General features: G+C 38.0%; 2 protein-coding genes across 3 annotated transcripts; one reads left to right on the forward strand and one right to left on the reverse strand.

The window, feature by feature from the left end:
• Positions 1-930: 930 nt before the first annotated feature.
• On the reverse strand, positions 931-12,149 carry LOC134749902 (cell cycle checkpoint protein RAD1). Of its 2 annotated transcripts, XM_063684905.1 has the most exons (6): positions 11,923-12,149; positions 11,297-11,434; positions 10,582-10,685; positions 9,693-9,924; positions 3,980-4,111; positions 963-3,504 (listed from the first exon to the last, which is right to left on the reverse strand). In XM_063684905.1, exons 1-6 carry the CDS (start codon positions 12,013-12,015, stop codon positions 3,391-3,393), a joined length of 813 nt encoding a protein of 270 aa, XP_063540975.1. In that variant the 5' UTR covers positions 12,016-12,149; the 3' UTR covers positions 963-3,390. The 2 variants fall into 2 exon arrangements, with proteins under 2 accessions (XP_063540976.1, XP_063540975.1); XM_063684906.1 differs by lacking the exon at positions 11,297-11,434 and having other exon boundaries at positions 931-3,504.
• Positions 12,150-16,330: 4,181 nt separating this feature from the next.
• On the forward strand, positions 16,331-20,164 carry LOC134749842 (solute carrier family 35 member G1). The gene is made up of 2 exons (XM_063684841.1): positions 16,331-16,492; positions 16,574-20,164. Exons 1-2 carry the CDS (start codon positions 16,489-16,491, stop codon positions 17,629-17,631), a joined length of 1,062 nt encoding a protein of 353 aa, XP_063540911.1. The 5' UTR covers positions 16,331-16,488; the 3' UTR covers positions 17,632-20,164.
• Positions 20,165-20,327: the final 163 nt, after the last annotated feature.

Genomic DNA, 20,327 nt, shown 5'->3' on the forward strand with positions numbered 1-20,327 from the left:
AATAAAAATTATTTAATTCAGACTTTCAAAAAATCCATATTTTGTTAGTGATACTTAAACTAGGTAATAAAATATTTTTAAAACAATCTTTCCAGTTTATTAGCGGCCCTTAAAAAGGGATAATTTGAGAAATAAGGGCCACCCTGAGCAATTATAGCTCAGTTACAAAGTGAAAATCTGCGAGTATTGCCTACATATTGGATATTTATCGATATTATTGCAATAGTCTGCCACATTTTCACTATTTAATGTTAAAGCGACAATATCACATAATCATGAACGGATATGGACTCACAAGTATACCTTAAATAGTATTATCAACATAGTCTCAATATTATCAAAGATATTTCTAATGCTAACCTATCCTGGTAAGAAACGAAGTTTCCGCCAGTCTGGGAGGTCTAGTCATTTTAGAATACCTACAGGAATTAATATTAGTATAATATCATCACTTCATTGTGACTCAATGTAATTATTGGTACCTAAATTAATTGTGAAAATAAATGTGGCATTCCATCAAAGGATTAGGTTCCTTAGAAAAGGTTAGGATAACATTCCAACCGAAGTTCTGATAGAAAGGTCCTTATCCTTATTGCACATGAAGCATAAGGACCCTTCTCTGATGGAAAGCCACAAATAGATATTGGTAAAGCACAGAAAGTTGGCGATTTTGATCGGGCATTAACCCTGTTAAAGCCACATAAATGGTAATGGGCGTTTTTGTTGGCACTATCTGTAGACAACTATAGGCGATGATGTAGGTAGGGGTTAACGAAAGCCAGGTGGGTAAATGTAACACTCAACTCAATGTTTAGAAATATTAAAAATAAAATAGAAAATTAAACATAATTGACACTTAAACATGAATGAATTTAGGCGTAAACTTTGGTGTTTTTCTGTGCAAAATTGTCTCAGTTTTTTCCCAAACGGACTTTACATCGTAATGCGAATTGCGTTTAAATAGGATAAAACGAAATAACGAATATTAATTGTGGATGCATTTAGCAGAAATTGTAGAATCGTTTAGAACGCAGAATCGTTTAAAAATACACAAAAAAACATTCTGTACAAAAAAGTATTTTCTAAGTTGGCACACTTATCCCGCAGCCACACTTACCCGTATTACCTATTGTAGTACTTACCTTCTTTATTTATTTTTCAGTTTGTCAAGCAGTAGAAAAAGGCGGCAAATTTAAAAAATGTAGGTGCGAAGGGATAACGTCCCAAGAAAATTTGAATTTCGCGCCTTTTTCTATTGAAGGTTTGCTTGACCAACTATATTTTCACGTAGCAGCACATGATTTGGAAGCTGGTGTGCGTAGCCAACGTGCAATCGTTAACGGTCCGTAGCGAACGAAACGCAACTGTCACTGTCATAGTAGGGGAAGAGTGATAAAGAGAGATGACTAATTGACTACGATACGCTACGGAGTTGCACGTTGGCTACGCGCCCTGACCCTTTTAAAAGTCCACCCTTAAATAATTTTCAATATTTCTTCTTTACAATAAAATTTCTGCTAAATGCACTATTTATTAAAAAATAAATGTTGTTGGAATTGAAAGTATAAGTTAACTTATTAACAGTACTAATAATGTTAACGAATTTGTTAGGAGAAATAGCGAAATTAAATTAAACTATTTAATTAAGGAACTGTTTGACAATTTGAAATAAATAAAAGTCTGAATGTAAGACTCCGATAAAATAAAATAAAATAATTTGCTTCAATAAGGTGGGCCATATTTTTTACTACACTTTTTTATTTGAGTATTTATGTTATTTCTACTTGGAATCTCAATCTCTTTCGATCCTAAAAGAAAAAAAAACTCCCAGTTTCCATATATTCTTCATCATCCCGTGGCCGTCATACAAATTCTATGAAAAATAGCAACGGAATGGAATTGGTAATACCCTTTTTTCTCCTATTGATTCTGAGTAGAAATAACGTAAACATTTTTTTTTAATAATATGGCCCTGGTAACGCTCAGAGAACATTTATATAAATAGCTGATGGAAATATACATACTAAACGTAATATACATTCCTTATGTAAGTGCATGTCATTTTTGGTAAATGAAATATAATTATATTTTGCAAAATGTTTTATTTTATATTTAAACTGCTATTTTACATACAGCTTGGAACTACTTTGGCAAGTCGGTGTTCAAACTTCAAAGAAGGAGGATATACCGCGCAAAGCTCTTGTCAAATGATATTACAAATCCAAACAAACTAAACAAGGGCCTGACACTCTTTGATAGAGAAAGATAGTCTTATTGCGATTCCTATAAGAGGAAAGAGAAAATAGTGCCATGCTTTGTCCTTATCACCGACCGGGTTTTTTTTCATGGTCGGGTTATGGCAGCATTGGTAGGAGGCGATGGCGAAATACCGAAATTTTCAGTGAAAGAGAAAAATGATTATGCTGTCATACATTAACCTCTCAATACATGAATATGTCTTTCTCTTACTCCTGGTCGCTCGGTTTCATGTCTATAACTACTATACTATGTCTATGAAACTAAAACACTACTACATAGGTCACTAGATAAGTTTTGCAACAGGTAAATATGAAACAAAGAGGTGGCCTATCACATTTTTTGGCGGGAAAATATTTAGTTTCTTTTTAAATTTGCTTATAAAAAAAATGATTTAAACTAAAAATGTCGGCGTAGGATAGTGACGACTTACGATTATTTTATACAATATTTTCATTTCATACAGTTTAAATCTATTTTTTAATCAGTAGATTGAAAAAGAAAGTAAACGTTTTCCCGCCAAATTTTGTCTATGGAAATATAGTTTTAATAGAAACAGTATATGTGATAGGCCTCCTCTGTGTTTCATATTTGTCTATTGCAAAACTTATCTAATGACCTATGTAAATATTCTGGCCATGAGCACGCACACTTCTTTATGGGTGGCCAGAAATAGGCAATTTACAGTGAATTTACCGTATTTATTTTTCTGTTGCAGACACGATCAAATCCAAGTCGGAATGGTCAGGGAAATCTGTCAGTAAGAGATGACTTAAATTATTTCCAGATGCATAAGGGCATTTTCATTTTAACTTGTGGGCAAGTACAAATCGCGAATTACCTACTAGTTATGTTTAAGTCACGTCTAACTGTAAGTTTTGTGACGAAATGTATGGGTTTTGATATTGACCGTCAGTTTTGTGACGACTGATGACCGGCCGCTAATCGTACACTGTTACGTGAAAACGCCCATTACCCGTATACACAATATTTAAGTCACGTCTAGCTGTCAGTTTTGTGACGAAATCTATGGGGTTTGATATTGACCGTCAGCTTTGTGACGACTGATGACCGGCCGCTAATGGTACACTTGTTACGTGAAAACGCGGAAAACGCCCATGATTCACAATAAGTTCAGTCATCAAGTAAGGGCACTATATAGAACTCTGAGAACATCTGTCGCTGGTCTTCTTTCTCTAGCTTTAGCTGCAGCAGCAGGAGGCCGTTGGAGCTACATCTTACCACCACCTGGAACGGAGGAGGTCTTCTCTTCACACCAGTTTTTAACTTGGGGAACAAATCAAATTATTTTGGGTCATCCATTAATTACGTCACACATTTAGGGGGTAGGAGGAAGTCCAGAAAATTTGACATGTTGGGGGAGGGGGAGTCACAAACTTTGTGACGTCACTTTAACTTCCCTTGTATATAGCCGAAAATTGTTTTGATTTTTTTGTATTCGCGGTACAATAGGCTAGTTTTTGAAACGATAGTATACCTAATTCGTTTTTCTACTCGTCAACTGTAATGGTTTAATTAAGATTTCGTATACCAAAATACAATTGCGTACTTTTCATGTATGGACTCCCAACTCAACTATAATATTCATTTCGATACGCTGTGGTGCAGCTGGTATATCAGCGTGAAGGCTTATTCGCAACTGTGTCTATACACAATGGTCACTTCTCTGGACCCCGGGACCCGGGATCCTCAGTATCCTCACCTTAGTAGAGATGGCGAGAGCCTTCATGATGAGTCGGATGTGGTGCAGCTGGTATTTCAGCGTGACTGCTTCTTCGCAACTGAAGCTCTGCACCATCTCCGAGGACTTGGGCATGTCGATACATGATCTGTCCTGAAAATATTTATTATGTAAATCTGTACTACCGAATTAATTATTTTATGATAAAGGAATAAATCACTGGAACGAGCGGATCTAAAACACAGGGTCTACCGCTCTACGAACTGAGTTAATTATATATATATATATATATATATATATATATATAATATCGTCTGTATCGGTCGTCTGTAATCGATGACATTAACCTCATCACGCCAAACATTTCGGTTTTGTCGCGCGACACCCTTACGCTTTTAGGAGCCCCTATGTTGGAGGAATCCATTCCGCTGTCTATAAATGGTAAGATCGAGCATTTTAATAAATGTTCAAATTTGTTATACGACATTAACCCACACATGGCGATCTACATTCTGCGGCTTTGCCTTTTTTTACCAAGGTTCATGTATATTCTCCGCTGTGCCCCAGTCTGGAAATTTCCTTTAATTACGTCAAACGTCGATAAGATTCTGAGGGAAACGGTTAGTAGGATCCTAAACGTCAATTTTTCACCATCAAGTTGGACTCAGGCTACCCTCCCGATTAAATTTGGTGGACTCGGTATCCGTTTGACGGGAGATCTAGCCCTCCCGGCGTTTTTGTCGTCTGCTTACAGTATATTCACCCTCGTTGGCGGTATTCTTCGAAATCCTGCAACCGCTAACGTGTTGGTGTCGTACCTGGCGGACGCGGAAATGGCTTGGGAGGCGGACCATTCCGTTGATCAATCACCGAGAGAGAAATCAAGCCAAGCGGCATGAGACATTTTTAATGTTAAGAGGAACCACCAAATTATTTTACAAAATTCCGCGGACCACCATGAACGAGCCAGGCTCATGGCTGTGGCGGAAAAAGAATCGGGTTATTGGCTGCACGCGCTCCCTTCACGAAACTTGGGCTCCGCTCTAGAACCATCAGCTCTGCGAATCGCGGTTTGCCTTCGCCTGGGTCTGCGAATTTGCGTATCCCACTCTTGCAGTCGGTGCGCCCTGCCGGTGGACACTCTGGGGCGGCATGGCCTGCACTGCAGATTGAGCGCTGGCAGGCTTTACAGGCATGCCACCCTAAATGACTTAATCCGCCGCGCCCTCAGCACTGCCTCTCTCCCAGCGACTTTGGAGCCGTCAGGTCTCTGCGCAGCTGACGGGAAGAGACCTGATGGCTGCACGCTCGTGCCCTGGAGCCTGGGTCGCCCTTTGGCGTGGGACGCCACCTGCGTGGACACGCTGGCTCCGTCCCACGTGGAGGGGTCGGCTCGGAAGCCTGGGACTGCCGCGGACCAGGCCCAAACTATCAAGCGCCGCAAATACGCGTTCTTGTCGAATGAGTACGAGTTTGCGGCGCTTGCAATGGAGACATTGGGCCCGTGGTCGACCGACACCAAGAATTTTGTAAAGGAAGTGTCGGTCCGGTTGATAGGCGTCTCAGGCGATCATAGGGCGGGCGCTTTCTTTGCCCAGAGGCTAAGTCTGGCGGTGCAGAGGGGTAACGCCGCTAGCGTCCTTGCGACCATGCCGGAAGGAGGTGATTTGGGGGAAGTCTTTTATATTTAAGGTTTAGTTTTAGGTTTTGTTAGCATAAGTTTAAATTGTACATGTTAAATGTTAATGTAAATTATTTGTTATTAAATCCGTAAATAATAGTTAGTAGTTTAGTTAAGTGTTGAATCTATGTAACGCATTGGTGTAAACTGTAATGTTACTTTAATTTATGATTCCAATAAATAAATAAAGTTACAATATTTGGAAAAAATAATAAGAATATAATGCCGCCATCAGAATGGAGTTTGGTGTCGATAAGTGTGCGGTTATGCATATACAGCTGGGGGAGGTTGTAAATTCAACAAATTTACAACTTTCTGAGACAATGTCTTTTAGATCTATCTCTGAATCAGAAACCTATAAATACCTTGGTATGTCACAGTCGTTGGGTATTGAGGGCGAGGGTATTAGACGGTCGGTGAAGGAGCGCTTTTTCAGTCGGCTCACAAAAGTCCTTAACAGTCTTTTGTCAGGAGGCAACAAAGTGCGCGCCTTCAACGCCTGGGTAATGCCCATACTCATATACTCCTTTGGCATACTAAGGTGGACTCAGACCGAGCTGGACGCCCTGGATCGGAGGGTCCGTCTAATGCTCACCACACACCGTATGCTGTAGCATAGTGGGTGTACCCACGCTCGTCAGTTATGAGATTGTACATCTCACGGAAGTGTGGAGGTCGAGGCTTCCTTAATGCCAAAGATCTCCACAACCGCGAGGTGTGCAATCTCAGGAATTATTTCCTTAACAACGAGTGTGGTGTGCATCGTGATGTGGTGGCAGTGGACAGGAACTTCACGCCGCTCTCCTTGGCAAACGAGAACTGGCACAAACCTGTGGTACAAAGTGCTGCGGGCCGCAGGGCGGTATGGGAGAGTAAGGTGCTACACGGGCGGTTCTACAAGGCCCTCATGGGACCTGATGTAGACCTGCTCGCGTCGGTGAACTGGTTACGATTCGGGGACCTCTTCGGAGAAACCGAGGGTTTTGCCTGTGCAATTGCGGACGAAGTTATGATGACGAACAACTATCGGAAATATATCCTGAAGGACGGTACGGTCGACATTTGTCGGGCATGCCGCCGTCCCGGAGAGTCACTCAGGCATATCATTTCCGGTTGTACTCATCTTGCTAACGGCGAGTACTTGCACAGACATAATCTCGTAGCCAGGATTATTCACCAGCAGCTTGCTCTTCTATACGGCCTTGTGGACCGCGAAGTACCGTACTACAAGTATTTACCTGTGCCAGTTCTCGAGAATGGTCGTGCCACGCTCTATTGGGATCGATCTATCATCACTGACAGGACTATTGTAGCCAATAAGCCTGACATTGTGATAATAGATCGATCGCAGCGCCGGACCGTGCTCGTCGACATCACCATCCCCCATGATGAGAATCTCGTGAAAGCCGAGAAGGACAAGTCCAGTAAGTACCTAGACTTGGCTCACGAGATAACCGCCATGTGGGATGTTGATTCGACGATCATTGTCCCGATAGTCGTTTCAGCGAACGGTCTCATAGCGAAGAGTCTCGACCAACACCTTGAGAAACTCTCGCTAGGTGGTTGGATCAAGGGTCAGATGCAGAAGGCGGTGATCTTGGACACGGCGCGGATAGTCCGCCGGTTCCTCTCTCTGCGGCCCTGACCACCGGCAGCTTGGGCCCTGCCCCGCTGCTGGCGGCACCCTAGGTTAGGTTTTTTATAATTTGTTTATATATAATATTGTCTTCGGTTACCGCGATAGTTACTCATGAAATAAAACTACGTCCACGTCTACGTCGTTTTGACGTCCAGTCGCTATTTACAAGCCTACCGGTACAAGACTGCATTGAAATTGTCAAGAAGAGGTTATGTGAGCAGAACATGTCAGAGGAATATGCTAAGCTGTTGGAACATTGCCTTACATCTGGCTACTTGCTATGGAATGGTGAATTCTACCTTCAAGTCGACGGCGTGGCCATGGGGTCTCCGGTGTCTCCAGTAGTCGCTGACATCTTTATGGAGGACTTCGAGGAGAGGGCACTCTCATTGGCTCCTGTGCGACCGAAGATATTTAAAAGATACGTAGATGACACTTTTACTATACTTCCAAAAAGTAGTGTTTCAACTTTCTTGGATCACCTAAATTCCATCCATAGCAAAATAAAATTTACTATGGAGTTGGAAAAAGACTGTTCTCTCCCCTTCTTAGATGTATTGGTAAAAAGAAATCCTGATAACACCCTAGGTCGCACTGTGTATAGGAAACCTACTCATACTGATAGGTACTTAAATGGCAAATCGCATCACCATCCCAGTCAACTTGTTACAGTAGGCAAATCTTTGTTTCAGAGAGCCCAGAGGATATGTGATGACCAGCATCTGGCCGCGGAGCTCCAGCATGCCAGGCGCGCGCTCCAGGCAAACGAGCTCAGGATACCGCGGGTCAACCAGAGGTCCCACATTAAGATCCCCACAGTTGAGCGCAGGCCTGCCATTCTGCCTTTTGTCAGGGGGGTCACGGACAGGATCAGCCACATCTTGAAGCGTGCTTCTATAAAAACATATTTCAAGCCAATGAAGAAGATGTCACAATTCCTGAGGCCTGTAAAATGCAATACCCCTCTACAGACTGCAGGAGTGTACAGGCTGGACTGTGAGTGTGGCCTATCATATGTCGGGCAGACGAAACGGAGCATTTCCACTCGGGTGAAGGAACACATAGCTGATGTCAAGCACCGTCGACCTAGGTCTGCTGTCTGTGAGCATGTCATGGATAAAGCCAATCACTCAATCAAGTTTGATAAGCCTCTGGTTCTTGCCAAGGAGAAGCGTTACATACCCAGAATGCTGCGCGAGGCCATTGAGATTAAGAAATATCCAAACTTTAATAGGGAAGATGGCTTTTCTCTACCACCAGCTTGGGATCCTGTAGTCCACCTGATAAAGGAGCAAGCGAGACATAGACTGTGAGACCGTAGTGTTGGATGATGCTGGACATTCTGATGTTTTGAAAAGATGTGTCCCGCCGAGTTTGTTGCCGGTCCCATATTGGGATATCCTCCTACAATTTAGGAGGGAATTAAATCTTCTCGGGTCCGTGGTGTAGGGTTGGAGCCGGCATAGTTTTTTATCGCGTATATATATATATCTTTACTTGAAAAATAATTATAGTGTATAACTAGCCTTATGAACCGATTTTGCATGTACAACCAGCCTTAAAGTTTGTAGTCTATGATTGTTCATTATTTTAGTATGTGGGTATTTTTGCATTTTGTAATTTTTCCTCAGTCACCCGTTGACCACGAACGCTGTAAAGAGTTCGAAACGTCGGGATGTATTATAAATTCAATATACGCGATATAATCCGTTTTCATAGTTTTGTTTATATGTATTTTGTATTGTTTTGTAAGTGTTTTTATATTTTACTTTTATATGCATATTATAAAAAACCTAACATAAGAAAAATAATAAATAAAGAGAATAATAATAATATACATATAATATAATGTATATATTAAATTTAAAATTATATATATATATATATAATTAAATTTATTACGTCGAGTTTTTGCGGCGGCATTGGAGCGGGCTGAACGCGCTCTTACGTCGAGCTATGTCCGACTCCATCAATATGAGGGTGTCGAAGGCGGCCGGCTTTGGAGCGCCCGCAGCTCACTTCGTACGTCGGGCTCGGGCCACGCCCGACAGCTGAAGTAACGCGGCGCCCAACGCGCTTGGCATTGCAGCGCGCCCCATACGTCGGGTTACGCCCGAACTCTTACTTACCATAAAGACTTTTACCATTATTTTAATATCCATACATAGCGGTCAAACAAAAACCGGCCAAGTGCGAGTCGGACTTATTACGCAAAAAACGGCAAAAAAATCATGTTTGTTGTATGGGAGCCCCACTTATTTATTTTATTCTGTTTTAAGTATTTGTTGTTATAGCGGCACCAGAAATACATCATCTGTGAAAATTTCATGATCATCAGTCTGTCTGTCATTAGGATAGAGTGGATGCACTCTTACCATGTCTGTCTCACTCTAACTATAGGAGTAGGTATTCACCTGTATTCCATATGTAACAATGCTGACATTCGGATGCTCTGGCGACAGCTGCAGCTCCATGATATCACAGGAGCGCTCCAAGTCAGCCAGCAAGCCAAGAAACGCGGGCGCCTTTAACACCAACTTAGCCACCTCTGACGAATCTTCGTCTCGAAGCTCTAGCACCGAATCGGCGGTCTGGGTTGATATCTCGCAATCCGTCATTACATTTGTTAGGGATTGTGGCTGTAAACTAATCTTAGTATTTAAGACGATAGTGGCCAACCGCTTTACCATGCATACAAACATTAGTATTGAAAATTTGACATTATAGAAAGTTTTACTCTTAGCCTTTAAGATCAACCTGTGTGCAATACTTTTTCAATAAATTATTTGTGTTTGAGAAAGACAGAAATATTTTTACACAATTTAATGTAGGTATATTGATCATAGCTATGCCCCTTCGTTCTTTATTTCGATTTTTAATTATTATATTATAAGAATTAAAATTATATGTATGGAATTTGTTTTTTGCTTCTAACTAAAAATAATCTAAAAATGTAAAAAAAAACGAAGGGGCATAGTTATAGAGTTATGGATGTTATCTATGTATCTAAGTATGTATTTATCTATATAAGTAAGTATACCGTCACCTGGGGGGCTACCGCGAAAACCGACATTCGCAAATTGCGGGGATCTCTCTTTTACTCCAATGAAGGCGTAATTAGTGTGACAGAGAAAAATGCCCGCAATTTGCGAACTTCGATTTTCGCGGTTATATTTAGCCCTGATACCCATAGTAACAAGCTTTGCTTAGTTTATTTATTTATTTTATTTTATTAGTTTGGGGGAAGGTAGATCTGTGTCCGTGTAGGAAGATGGTCCCCAAAATATAAAAAAAAATACTTACACAAGAAGAAGAGGAGATCCTTCCCCTCTATAATACATTTTCAGACTAGATTCTTCTCCTGACCCAAAAATATTGAGACACTCTGCTAACACTGCTATACTTATCTGAAATATATAAACACAAAATAATTTGGCTTACGCCATTATTAACTATGCTCCGATATAAATACAATGCCGCGTGACGCTGTGCGGCGTAAGCGCCATCGACAATAAGGTCCCTTTTCATAGAAAATGTCCCATTTTATATAATATCTAAATAACCATAGACAAAGGAATAATAAGACTATAAAGTAGTGCAAAATATTGCAAATTTCTTAACTAAAGTAAATGGCGTCATATATTATGTTTTGTGTAATATTAGAGCTTGACCAACTAGTTACTGTTCAACTAGTGCCATCTACTTCATCACTTACTTTACACCATAGTATTCCTTAGCTTTATTTACAATATTTGCATAATCCATTAAACATTAGTCGGGTCCACAAAGAGCGAGCATACGGGCGAGGCAATTTCCTCGCGCACAAGACGGCCAGTGTAGACGTGCCGCGGCCGAGACGCGCGCGAGGCACGTCTACACTGGCCGTTTTATGCGCGAGGCAATTGTCTCGCGCGTATGCTCGCTCTGTGTGGACCCGGCTATTTAGATTTATTTCTTTCATAATATTAAATATGAATTATTCTAATGTCATTTTTCATGTAAAACTATTTCTACTTACTTTAAACATGACATCAACATCACTCCGAACATGGTACTCCGTGAAGTTGTCTGCCGGGACGTAAGCGGAGGCCTGCACGCACTTCCCTTCCTCGACAGTTAACTTTAGTCCTTCCGCAAGGGCACAGAATACGGCTGACTGTTAACAGAGAAAAATACAATTGAAATAGATTTATTTATATACTTTATACAATGTAATAGACATTGGGCATGTGTTGTAATTTACAATTAAATTATAAAAATTAAAGCCTTATTATTTGAGTTTGTGCAAAAGTACATAAAATTTTTAGGTATGGTCCCTGCTGACCCGCTATTGATATTTAGTACCTCCTTATATGTTTACTAGCGACGACCCGGGTTGACGTTGATGACGACACAAAACCGTAACCACATAAACCTTCCTTAAGAAGCGAAGCACTATTGATAGGTGAGAACTGAATGAAAATCCATTTAATAGTTTTTGAGGTTATCCCGAACATACATACACACAAACAGACAGATGTGGTGGGGGACTTTGTTTTATAAGGTATAGTGATAAAGACTTATTAACAAACAGAACAAAATTAAATAATTGTATCAGAAATGTGTGTGCTTATTAAATGCTATGAATCAGAACAGAACACAAACCTCTTGAAACTGAATAGCTTTTAGCAAGCTGCAAAGGGTCTTTCCGGAGTCCATGGATGCCGTAAAATAATACTGGCTCATATCATCATCCATCTTGCTCGTCCAACTCAAACGATGACTTCAACAGCATCAAATACTGATCCGCAGTTACCTCATGTGTGACGGTTTTACCCAGTATACTAGCTATTCTAGCTGCTAAAACGTGTTTGCAAGTTACTTGAAGTTTCCTCTCTATTACTTGGTGTTTGAACGCTCTGCATGGGCAGAAATTTATATGTGGAAACACTCTGTACACCCGATCGTTTTCACCGTTTATTTCAATCAAAACTCGAAGCTTATCAGCAGTTGTGTATGCAACCAATGTAGAGTATTTTTCCAGGATATCTAAGGCTCTTTGCAAGATAACTCCGTATACAGAGTGTAAAACTAGCAGATCTATGTCTGAAACTGGAGAAGCGTATTAGTCATGAGCAAGGCTTGGAACCGGTTTTTTCTTCATACAAAAAATACCAGTATCATCGTTCCTTTTCGTTCTTTGGCTTATTCTTTCATTTGGGACAATTTAATAAAACGAAGTTGTTACCCAAATACATAATTCAGTCCTACGTAAAAAGCATAAAATAATTAAAAATATTGGGCTATTTTGGGTTTTTAAAAAAAACCGGTTCCGAGCCTTGGTCACGAGTGTCACGACAATAAGATGTATAAAAATGTATCGTAGTTTAGATAGTGTGGTGGAACACTCGTAGCAAAGATACAGACATACATACATATATTCATACACTGCTAAAATAAGAACCCTTCTCAACCCTTTACAGAGGTAGTAGAAAAAAACCAAGTTTCATTGCAATAGTAACCTTAAACCTTCAAATCAAATTAATGACGACTTACTGACTTACATTGCTTGATATCTGATTGACTAATTCGACTTTCAATTTCTCTCAGTGTATGTTCAGCTACTATAGGAATATTCGATTTGCTGTTCATTATATTATAAACATAGATTTTTTTAATTACACAGCTAGCAATAACATAAACACCTCAACACATTTCATCTCACGTGTCATGTCAATAAAACAAACGTCAAATATTCTTGAAAATTGGTCGGGAACTCACAACACAGATATAAAAAAAAATTAGGGGAGGCAATGGCAATAGTCACACGTACAATTTTCTTTTATAAAAGTACAAAGTTATAATTTCACTATTGGCCTTTCTACCCTCAGAATAATGACTAAAGCAAAGAAGCCGGGCAAAAATAAAAGCTTGGTAAAAGATATCGTATTCACAACACGTTATTACTTTTTGTCTATGAGTGAGTGAGACAACAATCCGCAAGTTCTTTCGTTTTTTTCAGTATTGTCATAAGATAAACTGAGAGAAATGTCAAATGGTCCTATGTGGTTCTATAATATAATCCAGCCAAATAAAATATATGTTCGTTATTTCACAGGTAGGTGACAACTGTAACAACTTGACATAGTCGTATTATTTTAGTTGAAATATTTCGGGATGTTTCAGCGGTCATCTTGGTTTATTTTAATTATATTGTTGCTATTCCTGAAAGATTGTTGGAAAACGTGCTGAGTTTTTATTTGTAATGGTTTGAAGTTCCCTTTGTGATAATGTCTTGTATGATCGAGGGCTGTAAATCGCATACAGGAAGAAAAGAAAATACGCACGAACCGATAACCTTTAATCGGTGAGTTTTGATCAATTTTGAAGAAATTAATTCATAGGACCTGACCCTAAACATAGAAATCGATATGTTGTTTATGTAATTATTACTTGCATTCAAGTCTATATAGATTTTTGCATATATTTTCGAACTTTTCTGCTAAGTATGAAAGGTTATATTTTTGGCATAGTGATGTATCGACCTCAGATCAATAACCTATCGACATTTACAGCTTTCTTATAGTTTGGCCCAGGACTGTCTCATTTTAATTGATGAATCAGTCAAGGGCATAAATATATATACATTCCCAAAGTCAAAAATATGTGTACGCTCAGACAATAAAATCGTGTTCACATATTTTTAAGACATTTGTCTGGATCGATATTTTTGCCTTCGACTGTACCTATAGTTTTCTTTGTTCTTACTTACTGACAGATTGTGTTTGCCAGACTATAGTTTAATACTAAAAACCGGTCAAGTGCGCGTCGGACGGGCGCACCAAGGGGACCGTACTTTTTAGTATTTGTTGTTATAGCGGCAACTCGGTTCATGAGATACAGCCTGGTGACAGACAGACGGACAGCGAAGTATTAGTAATAAGGTCCCGTTTTTACCCTTTGGGTACGGAACCCTAATAAAAAAGATATTAATGATCATTGATGAATGCTCCTTTTATTAATATTGTTGGTCACAAAACTCAACTTTTTATTTCAGATTTCCAAAGGACGAGGAATAGGGGATATTACTGCAATGTTCTGCCACCAGAGTGCAGCACTAGCTTTTTAGTGCACCGTAGAGTAACTTATTCATACTGTACCTTTAACAGGTTTTTGACAAGTTTTCAGGGGACCTACCGGAAAACTCGAATCCGAAATTTCGTTATCTAGCTGCCTCTTTATCGCTCGAATACGCAAGAGTGACAGAGATGTTAGATAACGAAAGTTCGATTTTCTTGTTTCGCGATAGACCCTCAGATTGTGATAGTGGCGCCACCTACGCCGAGTTTCGCGTAATATTCCCTATTATTAAATAAAAAAAATATATTACACGAACGTTTTTTTTTTCATTTCCTATTTGGTACAGTCAGCTGCAGAGAAAAGGTACCCCACGTCCATACTAATTTACAGAACTTTGTATGCAGGGGGGTGCCTTTTCTCTGCAGCTGGCTGTACATGACTAGAAACTATACTTAGTCTTTTAGCATTAGAAAAAACGGTAAACCATTTCCACGTGTCTTTTTATTGACAAGTTTTTTTATTTTACTTATGAAAATGAAAGCAAAAGTATGTAAATGATCGTATATTATATTTGTTGTGACTTATTTTCAAAGTGTTTTTCGATAAAACGACACGTTAAGATCGCTCGCCTTCTTTCTAATGATAAAAAAACGAGAGGTATAGTTAGACGGTTCTGAGTGGTAGACTGCAAATTAGATAAAAGCTATATTAGGTACATGCATTAATCCTCATATCAGGCGACTCTTTGATTCCAAGGATTGCATAATTTTTATACTTTTTAATGATTTTTAGTATATGTAAATTATAAAAAGTATAAAAGTTATGTAATCCTTGTATTCCACGCATTTTATTTCATTTCATTTCAACGAGCCGCCTGCTACAGATTTCTTGAAATTGCCGCGTTTTTTCAGGTTCAACTTTCATTAGCCAGACTATTATCAATTTGCCATTTTCGTGATTATTCTTTTACACGGCACATAAACTTATGCATAATTTATCGATATAAAAAGTCGACACAGTTACATCCCTAGAAAATTATCAAACTTATGACACCGTACGTAAATGAGAAATAACAAGCATATATGCATCTCTTTTCGGCACATTATCTAATTCGTAAGGAAGTAAAGTACGGGTATACATATTTGCGAAGCATTTTTGCCCGACTTCTATGCTTTAGTCATTATTCTGAGTTTCTACCTAACCAATTAGCGTGTTAGAGAGAGAGGCAAACAACGAACTTTAGAAAAACGATAGAGATTTTGACTTTCGAGATATAGTCTGTCAAGGGACTGTCTCATTTCAAACATAGACAGAGATAATCATACTATATTTGCCTTACACTAGTACTAGCACCCAAAAGAAAAGGATGAGTATAGTTTTTTTGTTCTTATTTACTGACAAGATTTGCTTGACCAACTATAGTTTCTGAACGCAAATAAATTGACAGCTAGTTGTCATCTCTGATATTTTCAGTGTTGCCAACTTGGCATAATTGGTGCCAGATATGGCATAATTTCACACTCTCTGGCATCGAAAATTTCCATTTAGCATCTGGCATCTTTTTAGCATAATTTAGTGAATCAAGTGATTATGTCCCTAAGCCAAGCTTGAAACTTACTTGTCAGTGATAGACAATCCATGGCACAACCGTCGAAGGAAATTTTATACATACGAGGAATTATAATAAGCCGCACCGCACCGCGACCTTTTTTTCATACGCGTTACCAATTAAATTGTCAATCAGATTGTGCGAAAAAATTGTCTCGTCTACACCCACTAATCTTTTTGTGTTATCTATGGTATAGTCAATGTCATGTCATATGTCATAATGGCCGGTTTTTAGTTACCTATAATATTTTAGCATCTTTTTTAGCACATTTCAAAATTATTTAGCATATTTATGGCATAATTTAGACATAAATCTGGCATTTTTTCAAATTCCGAGTTGGCAACACTGGATATTTTCATTTTCATTCTGAATGGAAATTTCAGATTTGTTCTGTCAAGCAATGGGGCGAGGGGATTAAAATACATGTCGAATTCAAGAATATTACACAAAACATTGTCTATTTATTATGAACGACGAGGTATTTAAGGCATTGTATATTGTTATTAGAAACATTTGAATACCTACTCAATTAAAAACACTGTATGGGTAAGTTGTAAATGTATTGTTTGGTAGCGTAATCTTTTATGGGTGGCGGTGGTGGTGGTACAATACTGGGTGCGGTTACAGGACTGGTTCGAAGAAAAATGCCGGAACACTTAGAGCTACAACACCTCGTAGACCTCTCAGCAGGAAGCGGCGATGAAAGCATACCGAATTTACTGGAAAACAAGCGTCCGCTTATTAAACGCTGCCCATTCTTCGGTTTGATACTGGCCACACTCTCATCCTTATTCTTCTCACTATGCTCTGTGATTGTAAAGAGTCTTGTGAATGTGGATCCTATACAACTGGCCATGTGCAGGTTCATAGGAATACTCTTACCTACAATTCCTATAGTAATCTACACAAATCAACCTATATTTCCGAAAGGTAAGAGGTTAATGCTCGCTTTACGGTCACTGATGGGCACAATTGGTTTATTGTCCAGTTTTTATGCCTTTCGGCACATGCCATTGGCCGATGCCTCAGTTATTGTATTTTCAGTGCCTGTCTTTGTCTCAATATTTGCTTGTGTACTGTTAAAAGAGCCATGCGGCATTTGGAATATAGTATCCATTGTATTAACTCTATTAGGGGTTATTTTGATTACCAATCCCCCGTTTCTATTTGGAGGGGATGAGGAGGTTCATCAGAATTACCATTATAATACAGTAAAGGGAGCTTTGGCAGCCTTTGGTTCTACAATTTTTGGCGCCAATGCTTATGTATTATTGAGAATACTGAAAGGTCTCCATTTCTCAGTTATAATGACGAATTTTGGAATGTATGCTATTTTGCAAACTCTGTTCTACTCGATTATTGCCGGTGTGTTGTGCATGCCAAACTGTGGTACAGAACGGTTCCTGGTTGTTTGTCTTGCATTGTTTAGTTATTTGGGACAGATACTGCTCACAATGGCATTACAAATGGAGCAAGCAGGACCAGTGGCTATAGCCCGCTCTGCAGACATTGTTTTTGCATTTCTTTGGCAAGTCATGTTTTTCAATGAGATGCCGAGTAAAGCGTCTGTGATGGGTGCTGTATTAGTACTCAGTTCTGTCATCCTGGTAGGCTTACGAAAGTGGGCAATGGCTTTACCTGTCGACTCTGAAATGAGAAGTAAATTAGGTATTCTAGCAAAATAATTATATATTTTTGAATCTTGAATCCATGATGTATATTATGTGTAAGTAATTACAATGTATCAAATGTTGTGAATGCTCATGTATCACATGTCATTTTGAAAATGTTTTTACTGTATTGTTTTAAATGTTATTGTATACTTTTTGCTTGTATTTATAAGATGGATCAACATATTTTGCCATTAAGCATATAAATAATACAATGCAAACTATTCAACATGTCACAAATAAACTCAAAAGTCTCAAAACATTATATTCAAGTGAGATGACCATAGTCAACCTAAGTTATACATAAGATGCTTGATTATTTTATGAACATTACAATGATCACCTGGTTCCCTGTGTGACAAAAATATGCCTAATACTTTAACCCTATATTTGACAGTGCATATTCCTATTATGACGCATAATATTAAATCATACTCTGACTGAATTTTAAATAATTCTTATGCTATGCAGCCTCATAATGCAATAGAGCATAAATTTTAAGTTAATATATATTTCCTATGTATTGCAAAAGTTACTCTTATAAATATACAAATAATTTTCTTCACACAGCAGACTAAAATTAAAACAAATAAGAATATTCAATTGCCAGTTATAGGGTTAAATTTCGATTTAATATCGTATTATTTTCGGATAATATTCATTATTATAGAATATTGTCTTCGGTTACCGCGATAGTTACTCATGTAATAAAACTATGAAAACGGATTATATCGCGTATATTGAATTTCCCGACATCCCGACGTTTCGAACTCTTTACAGCGTTCGTGGTCAACGGGTGACTGAGGAAAAATTACAAAGTGCAAAAATACCCACATACTAAAATAATGAACAATCATAGACTACAAACTTTAAGGCTGGTTGTACATGCAAAATCGGTTCATAAGGCTAGTTATACACTACAATTATTTTAAGTAAAGATATATATATATATATATATATATACGCGATAAAAAACTTTTTGCACTTTGTAATTTTTCCTCAGTCACCCGTTGACCACGAACGCTGTAAAGAGTTCGAAACGTCGGGATGTATTATAAATTCAATATACGCGATATAATCCGTTTTCATAGTTTTATTTCATTCATTATTATAATTAGCTAAGTACTAACTTGATGCTTAAAATAAGACCTTTCACCCTAAAAGACTGTTAATTAAGTCCATCGTAACTTGAGTTGTGTGTTACCTGTACCTACTAGTCACTTGTTCCTTTTAGTTTTAATTTTAAACTTTATAAACACTAGCTCTTGCGAGTATCTGTTGATATTTTTTGTGTTTTCGAGTTTGACTGCTTGTTAATTCTTAATTTCAGTATTCATTTAGTATTGGACGTTATAAAGGGTGTCCTGTAAATTATGGACAACTTCAGATGTGCAAATTGCGGAGTTTCGATAAAGTTCTCGGAGATTTCAGGAAAATTGCACAGGCGATAGAACAAACTTTCATTTTGGAAATATAAAACATTTGATTGATTGATTGATTTGATTGATAAATGACGATTCCCATACAGAAAATAAAAGAAGTTTCCGAAAATTTTCCACATGGATATTTCGCAATTTTGGAATATTTCTGACGACACATTCAAGGTAAGGTTGTCCATTATTTACAGGACATTATATGTAAAATTAGCACTATGCTGAATGAACCGAAAGCTGATATATGTACTTAACCATATTATCTTTGTACCTACATGGCATAGAAAATAGTAATTATTAAATGTAAGTATTTTTTTATACAACACTCATTCTAGTCTTTGATATTTGTATTATAAGTTATATTAAATTTATTAGATTTTAATTGCAATTTGCACATATTTCTATCATGCTGCCGTTATCACTAGTGTAAGAACATATCACGCGTTGTTCATATCATATAGTAGTTCACTGTTCATTATCATTTATTCTGTGTAGTTCATTTTCATTCATAGGTAGTAAGGAAAGATAGGCAGGTATAGCAAATCTAAGATATCTATGTATACTACTAATATTTCGACAGATTTCTGAGATAGTTGTAGATAGGTTCATCTTGTTTGCTTTTTATTGTATAGCTATAGTTGGTCAAGCAAATCTTGTCGGTAGAAAAAGGCGGCAAATTTAAAAAATGTAGGGTTATCGTACTTATCGTCTCATAGAAATTTTGAATTTCGCGCCGTTGTCTACTGACAAGATTTGCTTGACCAACTATAACTGTTTTTTTTGCCCCTGTCATTGTCACTATCCGATCTAATAACTGGAATTTTCACATTTTTGTTAGTGACTGTTTTAACTGGAAATACTTTATTTTTATTACTGAAATAATGAAATAACCTATTTTATTTCGTGTTATCGATTCATCTTATCAAGGTTCTTCTGTAACTATAGTTGGTCAAACCAAATTGTCAGTAAATAAGAACAAAAAAACTATACTCATCATTTTCTGTTGGGTGCTAGTACTAGTGTAAGACAAAGATAGTATGATACTTTGTATGTTTGAAATGAGACAGTCCTTTGATAAAAAGAAACTTTATTGTTAGTTTTCCTTTTAAACAAAGTGGTGGTAAATAAGGAAATATATATCTCGGATATGTATTAAACAACTTTCTCGTTTTAATTTTTTTCTATCTATTCGTCTATTGTTGGATAATTTTAAGATATTTATTTTTGTGATACAACAGTTTAAAAAAATACCTGTATTTTTACCAAAGACGTTTTTGC

The sequence above is a fragment of the Cydia strobilella genome, chromosome 19 (genome assembly GCF_947568885.1).
Source record: "Cydia strobilella chromosome 19, ilCydStro3.1, whole genome shotgun sequence".
Lineage (NCBI taxonomy): Eukaryota > Metazoa > Arthropoda > Insecta > Lepidoptera > Tortricidae > Cydia > Cydia strobilella.